The sequence below is a fragment of the Phascolarctos cinereus genome, unplaced genomic scaffold, assembly GCF_003287225.1.
Source record: "Phascolarctos cinereus isolate Bilbo 61053 unplaced genomic scaffold, phaCin_HiC Scaffold_726;HRSCAF=1367, whole genome shotgun sequence".
In the NCBI taxonomy this organism is placed as follows: domain Eukaryota; kingdom Metazoa; phylum Chordata; class Mammalia; order Diprotodontia; family Phascolarctidae; genus Phascolarctos; species Phascolarctos cinereus.
In genome coordinates, this window is record NW_027556098.1 from 359,875,037 (window position 1) to 359,887,234 (window position 12,198).

General features: G+C 43.5%; 1 protein-coding gene across 6 annotated transcripts in view; it reads right to left on the bottom strand.

Moving 5' to 3' along the window:
* The window catches only part of INPP5B (inositol polyphosphate-5-phosphatase B), a 71,797-nt gene that overhangs the window by 10,753 nt on the left and 48,846 nt on the right, over positions 1-12,198 (bottom strand). For all 6 annotated transcript variants that reach the window (XM_020983617.2, XM_078145462.1, XM_020983616.2 and 3 more), the window contains 6 exons: positions 8,638-8,754; positions 5,919-6,106; positions 4,261-4,372; positions 2,517-2,626; positions 752-887; positions 169-279 (listed from right to left, as the gene is read on the bottom strand). In XM_020983617.2, the coding sequence (XP_020839276.1) occupies positions 169-279; positions 752-887; positions 2,517-2,626; positions 4,261-4,372; positions 5,919-6,106; positions 8,638-8,754 (774 nt within the window). The remainder of the gene's footprint in view (positions 1-168; positions 280-751; positions 888-2,516; positions 2,627-4,260; positions 4,373-5,918; positions 6,107-8,637; positions 8,755-12,198) is intronic.

The window sequence follows — 12,198 nt, forward strand, 5'->3', positions numbered from 1 at the left end:
ACAAGGCAAACGATGGGGCCAACTGCTTCTCAAGGCTATGCCAGAGCCTGGTGGACTGAGGCCATAGCCCTGAGTTGTCCTCGAACCTTCTGCCCTAACAAGCTAAGGGAGTCAAAATTGCATTGTCAGAAGAGTTGGCTGCCAGAATTATGACCACGTCCCTCCTACCTCTCTCTTGGACAGGGTCACTGATGGGATGTTGGCATTCTCCATCTTATCCAGTGACCGGACGATCTCTTCCAGGGTCTTCCGGTACAGCTCTTCATTTACTACTCTTACCTGGAAGGAAAATGCCAGAGGTTTGGTCTTCTGCCAGGAAGTAGCTTCTCCTGTTTCAGTACAGAGGGGCTCACAGCATGGGAATCAGGCAAATTTACACACAACACAGAATAAGAACAGTGATTTTCTCTTAAAAAAAATGAAGACCTGGGCATTGAAAATTCACTAGCAAAGATTCCAGAGAGAAGTATAGTTAATAGGCTCCGCTAGAAGCAATGCTTGTGACTGTCAACCATTCCCCTCTTGGCAAGGGCCTTGATACCAGCAAATACTTGGCTGGCAGCTCTGCCAAGATGCAGGTCCAGCATCAAAGGCTGATTGGTGTCTAGCAGCACAGGGCTTCTGCTGCTGACAGGCTGTGAGCAGATACTTCCTGGAGGCTTTCATTGAAAGAGACAGAAGCAACATGACTAGAAATGAATGAAACCTGAAAGATGGAAAACGCCTTGGCTACAAATGGTTTGTCACTTACTCCAATGTCAAACACTGCGCTGACCGGCTTGTGGTCACTCGTCTTTAGAGCCATGTGGTTTTGGTAACTCAGCTGAGTAATGTTCTTCCCCTTCCACAGAATGCGGTCACACCAGGCAGGGGCTCGGCACTTTTCACTGCAATGAAAAGAAATGCACCGAGAAGTCTGTTTCAAAGACAGTCCTGAGTGCTTACCCCCTTGTACCGTCTACTGCCTGACTGGAGCAGAGCCCAGCCTAGTGATGTATGTGGTCATGTGGATCATCTCTATGGTGATGCCTTAAGAACAATTCAGCAGTAATAATACAGATTACTTCTCCTGACAGGGATTCAGTTTACATTGATTCTAACTGCAGGGATTTGCCCAGGGAGGAATAAGAACAGTTTATGTTCTTGGTTTAAGCACATAGCCTTTAAAACTCCCAAACTATGAAACATCTTTTGGTCCTGTATAATTACCTTCCTAATTCTCTCCTTCATGGTTCACTGATTATTAGGAAAAGAGTCTAAATTTAAACAGCAACTTCCGAGGGAATAAAAGACAGTGCCCAGGATTCTTATGGGGAGCATCCAAGTCCCAGGTGATGGCTAGGATTTCTCCTATCACCCTGGAGCAGCAATTCTCAAATGTTTTGGTCTCAAGATGCCTTTCCACTCTTAAAAATTATTGAGGATCTTCCCCAACCAAGAGCTTTTGCCTATGTGGGTAAGTAATATCAATTGATAAAACATCTTCATATTATGAAAATAGCTTTGGACTTCTTAAAAGAGTCTCAGGGGCCCCCCAAGAATCCTCACTCCACTACTTGAGAACCACTGCCCTAGAGAAATGGACGGCAAACTCACTATTGGGAGTACTGGAGATCAAAAGACAAAATACTGAAATCAAGCTAAGAACTATGGAGGAAAATTCTGTACTCTGCAATTTAGGCACACACCTGCTGGAAACAATTTTTATTAGGTTAAGTTAATTCTAAACATTTCTGCTTAGAGAGAAGACCAAAGGTGGGCTGAGCTTCCCTCTGGCTTTGAAAATCTCTTTCTCCCAAGCCATTTTGGATTTACTATTTACAGAATTCCTACACAATGGGCAAAATTCCACAATAAGACAGAAGATGTTTAAAGAGTTCAAGTGAAAGTTCAGTTAACATTTTGTTTCATCAAACAGAACAATAATCGCTTAACTTTCTGCATACTGTTGGAGAATCATTTTCCTAAAGCCATCCAATCCTTCTTTCACCACTCCTTTCAAGGATTCCCCTTTCCAGGTGGTCAAAGATGAACTTAAGAAATACTCCCATTAACCGAAGTAATCAAAGACTTCCTTTTCCTCGGCTGATCATTACATTCATCTGGTCAAGGCATGGGGAAAGAGGGTCTAACTCTTCAGTGGAACAATGGAAGACCCCTAGACCTTGTCCAGTCACTGCCTTAATTCTCCTTGAACTGTTTACTCAATTTCCTCAAGGAAGTGGTTAGGTCATTGGTAAAGGGCAAAAAAAACTCAGCGCAAGGTATTGCTTCAGAATTGTTTAAGACAAATAAGAATTTCTTATCCAGGTGAGACCAAGGACTTTGAAATATTATCCTAATAGTATTTTGTAATCTGTAGTATTTATGTATGTAGCTTAATGGGGGTCTCAGGATGCTTCCATGAGAGAGAGAACCAAGGAAAAGAAAACAGGTGCCATGACTAGAGCTCAGTGAGAAGATAAAGAAGGCTAGGGTCCACATGCCTCCCACTTGTTCGATCTCCTGCAACCTACCTGGTGTCCCACTCATCAGAGCCAGTGTCATACTTGTAGGTAGGCTGGAAAGACAGCTCCCCCTCCGTGAAGCCTTGGAAGACGGCTTTTGCAGCCACTTGAATTTTCAGCTGTTGGAAGGGAGGAAAGCAAACCCTAGTATTAACTTATGAAATTTCCTATTAAAGGAGAATGGACAGCCAATGGTGGGAGCCGGACCATTGCATAATTTGTGCTCAACTCCAACCCCTGAGAACAGGAGCTTGTTGGCTATTCTTCTATCAGCATAGTTAAGAAAACCTTATAGATTCCCAGCCTTAACACTTGCAGAGTATGGAGCCATCATAAAGCTTATTTGCCATTCCACCTTTTTTAAGGGTCTTCCACAAAAGAAGTGAATAGATAGGTCCAAGGAATCCTGAGTGAATAGCTCATGAACAACTCAACTGCTCACCTCCTCCTCATGGCATCTACTCAGTGTAGTTTGACCATCAGCAGCCATGAGTGCCAGGTCTCTGTCAACTACTTTCAGATCCCATTCCTAGCAAAAGGCGAAAACTAGAGGCATTTTTGTAATAGTCCCTGGAATCTCACACCTGACACCATTGGGAATGGCACAGAAAAGCTTTAATAACTCTCGCAGCTGGGACTGGGTTCCAGATAGCATAACCTTCCAGGTCATCTGAATTTTCAAAATGCATTTTGAATTTTCAAAAGTCAAAATGGACTGAGGAGGGAACTAGACAAAGAAATAACAAGGCAGGATGCTTACAAGCCATCTAAAAAGAGTAGCACAAGGCACAAGATGTGTGCTATCGCTTCTGGAAAGACCACTAAAATAGGCCAATGAATAAAGATGAGACAAGACATGAAAATGAGACTTTGATGCATGAAACTAAGCTGTTAAGAAACTAAAAGATGGGCAGCAAGGAAAAGAATGGCTTTGTGTTAGAAATGAGGATTGGAGAAAAACAAGAGAATTTACTGGCGAAGAAAGTCAGAAGCAAAATGGGCCTACTGAAGGTGACTCTTCAATGATTACAACATTAGAGTTGGTTGTTTTGTTCTAAGTCACTTTCTTGTTGTTACAAAATAGGAATAGAAAGATTTGAACGGATTGGAATAATAAAGTTCTGGAAAAAAGGGGGAACATTAAAGGTTCTGAGGCTAATATGGAAAAAAGAGATCTTTTTTTTTCCAAAACAGAATTTGGTGATCATGTAACCAATTCATAAAAACATTTAAATGTATGAACCTCAGAAAGGCAGAAAAATGCACATAGGATCGATGCTCCAGCAAAGGATTTTTAAGTTAAAAGGGGATGGAAACTGACAAATGACATGAGAGGATCATGAAGGAAGTAGAGAAAGTTTTTTCAGCAATGGCAGTTCTCAGAAAAGAATGACACCACCTAGTATGGGGAAGAAGAAGAGAAGAAGCAGCTTGCTCAAGAAATCAATGTGAATCACCGAGCAAGCCTCTTCCCAAGTCTCAGCTCCCAATGAAGCAATGAGAGAAGAGGCAAAGAAAATCCGAGAATTTGGGGAAGAGCTGAGAAATGTTGGCTGAATATGAAGGAACTGTGTGACAAGAGAGAGATGGAGTAGATGGGGAAAAGTCTCCCCATGTGCCAGACTGGCGAGTCCCAACATCGAAGGCCCAGCGCTTCTCCTCGGAGGTTCCCGAGAGTCCAAGGGCATCGGTGCTCGTGTGATGGCTGGAGGTGAGTGGGCCGCTTACCCGGCCTACCGTTGGCTCTCTGTACCTGATCATACGTGTACAGGGTTTGAAATGCCTTCTCCTCGATGAGTTTTTTCACTGTTTCCACATCCAGCTCTTCTATTCTGTAGTTGAGGTCCCCCAGCCATAGGATCACACTGTGAGGACAGAGGACAAGGGCAACAGGGTTTTTAGGCAGGACTGTAACCTGTCCCAACTGGGGCTCTCCTCAGAAGGCCCTAGATGAGCAAGACTTGGGGAAGCTGGTTGGGAAAGTGATTCAGCTAGCCATAAAATGTCTTTGCTGTGTGTCTACACTTCTTGCTCAGCCATTCCAGTTCTGAGTTCAGAATGAAAGAGCCTCCCCCCACCTCCTCTCCCCTACCCCCAAGGGGGAGTTATTTACCCAAGTCTGTGGAATAAGATTATGCACCTCATCCCCAGGAGAGAGGCTAAAAAGATCCTTTCAATAGGGGCTTGTGCAGATCTCCAAGGGATACCAAATAGCAGCAGCCCCTTGCCCCTACATATTCTGGTTCACTGAAGGCGCTGAAAGACTTGGTTTCCAGGGCTTGGCTCCCAGAAAACATTACGCATTTGCCGCTCCTCCATGGAGAGTGTTAATGTTTAATGACAAATATCATTTGGGTATGAAGGAGACGGAAAACCCCAGATGATGCCACACACGCTGTAAACACCCTGATTGCTCTCGGAGAAGCCAACTACCACCTCACTAGGCAGTTTAGCACAGCAGCACACGCACACGCGCACACGCACACACACACACACACACTCTCACACACATAGCACAAATTAGATCAAAGCATCCACAAGGTACAAAGCAGCCAAACTGACATTAGCTGCATCTTCAAATCTGGGACTCTGCCTTTCCAACAGGAAGGAAGAGCACAGCTGATAAGACACACTCCTGGCCAGGTTCCTTAAAGAATGAAAGCTAGCCTGTCAGTTTCCAGAAGCCCACGTTCCAATTCTCACACACACACACACACACACACACACCACACACACACACACACACACACACAAACACACGCGCGCGCAGGCAGGAGCAGGTTCAGGGCTCTGCGCGCCCCCTGGTGGACGCCACCATGGTCACACCAGCCTGCCTCTTTCCAAGAACAAATTGCACGAGCTTCACACATCCGCCAAAAATCTACCCATATAGTGGGATTTTGTCATTTAATAAAAAGTATTTAAAAAAGAAAACAGACAAAAACAAAAGAAAGTGAACTGGAGGGAAAGGATAAGAAGCATGGGGAAGTTCTTAACACAGAATGATCTAAGCAGCTGAAGCTGAACTCCAAGATAAATAGAACCAAAGCAAATGCTCTTAATGATCAATACTAATGGGGAGGAAGAGGGACGCAGGTAATTCAGAACAACAAATGCTTTTAAAACTGGGTCTGGGATCCATTGTACAATTTGCTTTGGGGTAGCCAATTGATATAAGTCTGTGTTTCCTATGGACACACCAAATAATGAAGAGTTAGAGATGCCCCAAGTTGGCTAGACAATGAGGAGAGAAAAGTCCAGGATTGACAGTTTGCAACAGAAGCTTTATACATGAATATGTGTAAGCTGACTATGTCACTGCAGGAGTGAAAGCCCCACCTCTTTTTCAGAAGCCTAGAACTGAATATGGATATCAGTGGTTCAGCAGATGGGGCAAAATTAGCCACTCACTCATGCTTGCCAATGGTGAGAGGAGGAAGATTTGGATCAACCTGACAGAACTGCATTCGGGAGCAGATGTCTTTGTAATCCTGGTTCCTCCTTTCATACTCCTCAGTGTGGGCTGCCAGATGGGAATTCACAATACAGATGCTTGTATTATGAAATCGGAACCGGATTGCCACTCCTCCTTTATTACCCTATAAAACAGACCAAAAAATATTATCTAAGTCACAGCTGATTGTATCAGTATTGGAAATACTACACCTTTGAATAGTGTTTTATGCTTTTCAAAAAGTTTTCATAGCTGTTATCTGATTTGATCATCAAAATAATTCCATTACACCTTGTTGTTCAGTCGTTTTAGTCATGTCTGACTCTTTTTGAGACCATTTGGGGTTTTCTTGGCAAAGATACTGAGTGGTTTGCCATTTTTTTCTCAAGCTCATTCTACAGAAGAGGAAACCGAGGCAAACAGGGTTAAGTGACTTTCCCAGGATCACACAGCTGGAAAGTGTTTGAGGCCTGATTTGAACTCAGGAAGATGAATCTTCCTGACTCCAGGTCCAGTTCTCTATCTACTGTGCCATCTTGCTGCTCCCAATACAGGTAGGGCAGGCATTACTATCCATATTTTACAGAGGAAGATATTTAGATACCTGAAAAGAGGCTGATTTGATCAAGTTTACACAACCACCAACCAGAAAGAATGAGAACTGAAACTCTAATGTCTAACACTGCCTTTCCATTACACCAGGGGACTGTGAAATTAACACCTGATATAACTATATGTTGGTACATTTTGTTTCCTTTGTAATCCCGTGTGTTTTATTTTGTTCATTTAAAAATACGATTCTGAGAAAGAGGTCAAAGTTTTCGCCAGACAGCCAGCCAACGGGGCCATGACACAAAAAAAGCTTAAAAATCCCTGCACCCCAGCTCACCTCTGGGTTTTGGAATCCCTGATTTCCTTTAGGTCTTCGCTCAAATACTATCTTCTGCAGGAGGCTTTTCCTAGTCCTCTAAACCTCTAACACCTTGCCAGTCAAGTTAACTTGTTTCCACTTTGTACATAAATAACACTTCCACATTGTATCCCCTGTGAGAATGGAAGTTCCTTGAGGACAAAAGCTTTTCTGCTTTTGCCTTTGTATCCCTACCACATAGCACAGCACCTGGAAACACGAGGTGCTTAATAAATGCTTGCTGATTGGTTGATTACAAATTAGTATCCATGGGGATACATAAAAAGCCCCGCTTTTAATTCAAAAAACCTGAGGGTTTTGAGTGGCCTACAGACCCAATATGAATTAGCAGAATGATGTGCCAGACAAGAAAATAATACAATCCTAGGCTACACAAATGGAGGTATGGGGTCTCAGGGTGTGGTATGTGATAAGCCTACTTAATGCTGCTTTGGCTAGACTACATCAGGAGTATTCTGGACACGACTCTGAAGAATGAATATTTAGAAGTAAAAATAATGTTGATAAGTAGGTCCAGAAGAGTGTGATGAGCAGATTCAGAAATGTGCTTCAATTGGTAGAAAAATCTAGGGAGGTTTAGTTTGAAGGAGGGCAGCTAAATGGTGAAGTAAGTGAATAGAGAGCGGGGCCTGGAGTTAGGACAACCTGAGTTCAAATCCAACCTCAGATACTTACTAGCTGTGAGACCCTGGGCAAGTCACTTAACCCTGTCTGCCTCAGTTTCTTCAACTGTAAAATGAGTTGGAGAAGGAAATGGCAAACCATTTGTCAAGAAGATCCTAAATGGGGTCACAAAGAGTCAGACACAACTGAAAAGACTGAACACATCTGAAGAAGAAAAGACATGACCAGTCTTGTCTACTTGGCCTCATGTGGCAGAACAAAGAAAAATAAGAAGAAATTACAGGAAGGCAGATTTCAATTCACAGTAAAGGAAAAAATTCCCAACAATTCTAGTTATTTAAAAAAATAGAATCGACTGCCTCAGATAAAAATGAGAGTTTCCTATCACTGAAGGCAGAGGCTTTAGGCAGGATTCACATTTTAATTTAGACTGAATTCTAAGGTCCCTTCTAATTCCGCAACTCTGTGTTTCTAAACCATATGTTCTCTATTCGAGGCAATAACTGATGGAGGTCTAGCTTTCGAGTTAAGAAGACCTGGTTCCGATCTGGCCTCTGATATAGACTGGCTGCAGCACAGAACAAGGCACTCCCCCTAACAGTACTTCAGACAATCCTCCTACACTATAAGATGGCTGCTGATCTACAGCTGGGAAGGAAGTTTCAAACCCTAAGGTCACAGGTTCAATCCGAAAAGGGGGGAAAAAATGTTCTCCTTAAAGGTCAGTGGAAATCCCCTTCAATAAACAAGACTCCTTTCCCCACTTTTTGTTCTCATGTCTTCAGTGCAATGTTCACAACACACTTGATGAGCTGAAAGGCAACAATCAGTTGAAGTGTGGGAAAAGGATAAAGGTAGATCAAAGCTTATATTATTATGAAAGGGATTGAATATTCAGCAGGTTTAGGGAGCTGAGGGCACACAAAGTCTGAAGTGCTTCAAAACACTGCAGTGAATCATGGCGACTCTTAACCTTACTGGAGGGTACAATTCTCTCTGTGTTTTAAGACACACGCAGCACCATAAGCCACATTAGGAAAACACTGGCTTGGGTTAAGACCTCTGTGAATCACTGCCCAGGGAAAGGGTCAGACCCATGCCCGTCTGTACCATGCACTCACCATCCTGCCCATGATTCCTGTCCCCACTGTCTCAGCTTCAACTTCTGAGATGTGCACCGCATGCTCTTGCTTGACATAAAGGAGAAGCATGATCCCAACCAGTCGGATAAGCTTCACCTGAAAGACAAGATCACAGCTGTGAAGTTTTTCTTTGTTAGGATGGTGGTGCTCCTAGGCCTCATGACAGCATGGTAGTGACACTGAGATCTTCATGCTACTCCGAATGAGCCAAAGTTCTGGCACTCCCACTCAGCTGGAACTGTTTCAATCCTCTATGGGACCAGTGCCTGATTGGTCTAAGTCCAAAGACCATTGGCATTGGAGAGCCTTGGCACAGCAAAGTGAGTTACCAGGTGACAAATTTTGGTCACAGCAGCCCTTTACATGCATTATTAAATACTCCACCTCTCATTATTATGGATATTCCAAACCTTTCATCTCTCCTCAAATCTCCTGGAGCAACCCTGATTCCCCACCCCTAGCGGAAGAACTTGGTTCATATTTCGATGAAAAATTAAGGCTATTTGCTAATAGCTCCCTCTTCTCTTCATCTCACAGATCTCAGAAGTCTTCCTTACTCTGTCTTCATCAGCCCTTTCTCTCATGAAGTGGCCCCTTCTCCTTAGCAAGGCACATCCCTCTACATACATCCCATCCACCCAATCTCTTGTCCAAAAGACTGCCCTTTCTATCATCTCCACTCTCACTCCAGGCAGCTGGTGGTACAATGGAAAAAGCATTGTACCTAGAGTTAGGAAGATCTGAGTTCAAATCCAACGTCAGACACTGAGAAGTTGAGTGACCCTGAGGAAGTCAATTAACCTCTGCCTGCCTCAGTTTCTTCATATGTAAAATGGAGATTACAATAGCACCTACCTCCCACAGTTACTGTAAGGATAAAATGAGATATTTGTAAAGCTCTTTGCAAACCTTAAAGTGCTATATAAATGTTAGCTATCACCATCATTATTATTTTTCCCTACCTACTGATGCTTTCCCTGCTGCCTACAAACACACATGTATCCACCAGCCTCAAAAAAACTTCCACTTGATCCTACCATAGCTGATAACTATCATCCTCTATCTTTAATCTCTTTCTCAGCTAAATACCTGGAAAAAGCTGTCTACAACTGCTGCCTCTACTTCCATTCCTGTAACTCAATTCTTTGTTGTTCAGTCATTTTTCAGTTGTGTCCAATTCTTCATGACCCCATTTGGGTTTTCTTAGAAGAGATACTGAATAGTTTGCCACTTCCTTCTCCAGCTCATTTTACAGATGAGTAAACTGAGGCAAACAGGGTTAAGTGACTTGCCCAGGGTCACACAGTTAATAATCATCTGAAGTTGGATTTGAACTCAGGAAGATGAATCTTTCCAACTCCAGGCTGGACTCTCTGTGCACTATGGCGGCACCTAGCTGCCCATTCTTAAGCCTCCTTAAGCCTCCCTAATCTGGCTTTTGACTCCATCCTTCAAATGAAATTGCTCTCTCTGTGGTCACCAATGATGTGTAAATTGGTAAATATGATGGTGTTTTCTCAGTCTTCATCCTTCCTGACCTCTCTCTATAGCTTATGACACCACTGGTCATATGCTTCTCCTGGATACTCTAGGCTTTTGGGACACTGCTCTCTCGTAGCTCTCTTTCCACCTGTCTGACCCATCTGCTTCTTCTCAGGCTGGTGGTGGTACAATGGAAAGAAGGCTGGACCTGGAGTCAGGTCAGTCAGTCAATCAGCAAGCATTTATTAAGTGCCTTCTATTTGCCAGGAGCTGTGCTGAGCACTAAGGACAGAGATGCAAAGCAGTCCCTGCTCTCAAGGAGCCCAGTCTAATAGGGGAGGGTGGAACAACATGCAAACAACTATATATAAACAAAATATATATAAAATAAATTGGGGATAATCAAAAGAAGAAAGGGACTAGAATCAAAGGGATTCGGGAAAGGCTTCTTGTAGAAGGTGAGATTTTAGCTGAAGTTTAAAAGGAAGCCAGGGGCAGCTAGGTGGTACAATGGATGGAGCACCAGCCCTGGAGTCAGGAGGACCTGAGTTCAAATCTGGCCTCAGACATTTACTAGCTGGTGACCCTGGGCAAGTCACCTATGCCTGATTGCCTGAAAAAGAAAAAAAGAAAAGAAATCAAGCCAGGAGATACGGATGAATAGGAAAGAATTTCAGGAATGTGAGACAGCCACTGAAAATGTCCAAAGTCAGGAGATCAAATGTGTTGTGCAAGAAAACAGCAAGGAAGCCAATGTCACTGACATTGGGGTAAAGTACAAGAAAACTGGAAAGGTAGGAGGGAACCAGGTTATGAAGGGCTTTGAGATGTTTGCATCTGATCCTGGAGGTGACAGGGAACCACTAAAGTTTACTGAGTTGGAGTTGATGGGGAAGAGTGCTTGACATGGTCAGACCTTTGCTTTAGGAAGATCAACTTGACAGGTGAGTAGAGAATGGACTGGAGCAGAAGGAGATCAATTAGAAGGCAACTGCAGTCGTCCCAGTGTGTGGTGATGAGGGCCTGCACTGGGATGGTGTCAGAGGAGAGAAGGAGGCACATTGGAGAGATGTTACAGAAGGAGAATCGACAGGAATCGGCAACTGACTAGGTAGGGATGGTAGGAGATAGTGAGCCATTGAGGATAAAGCTCAGGTACTAGGAAGATGGTGGTATTCTCAACAGCAATAGGGAAGTCAGGAAGAGGAAAGGGTTTGGGGAGGAAAGAGAATGAGTTTAGTTTTGAACATGTTGAGTTTAAGACATCTACAGGCATCCAATATGAGATGTCCAGTGGACAACTGGAGTTGCAAATCTGGAGGTCAGGAGAGAGGTTAAGGCTAGATAAGTGGATTTGAGAATCATATGCATAGACAGAATAATTGAAGCCGTAGGAGATGATGAGATTGCCAAGCGAAATAGTATAAGGGAGAAGAAAAGAGGGCCCAGGACAAAGCCCAGGGGGACACCCATGGTTATCAAGCATGAGCAGGATGAAGATCCAGCATAAAAAGACTGAGGAGCAGTCCAACAGATTGGAGGAGAACCAGGAGAGAGTAGTATCATAAAAGCCAAGAGAGAAAAGAGAGTGTCAAGGAGAAGGTGAGAACGGCAAAGACTATAGAGAGGTCAAGAAGGTTCAAGGTTAAGAAAAGGTCATTAGATCTGGCAGTTTATCACAGGTAACTCTGAAATGAGCAATTTCAGTGGAATGATGAGGTCAGAAGCTATATTATAGAGTTAAGAATAGAACAAGAGGAAAGAAACCCTCAAGATTCCATCCTGGGGGCAATTAGATGGTATGGGGAATAGAGCACTGGCCCTGAAGTCAGGGGGATTTGAGTTCAAATCTGACCTCATACCAAACACTTGACGCTTACTAGCTGTATGACTCTGGGCAAGTCACTTAACCCCAATTGCCAAAAAAAAAAAAAAGACTCCATCCTGGGCCTCATTTTCTTCTCTCTATACTGTCACACCTGGTGATCTCATCAGTTTCCATGGGTTCAAATATCTCTATGCAGATGATTCCCAAATCTATCAATCCAGCCTGAGTCT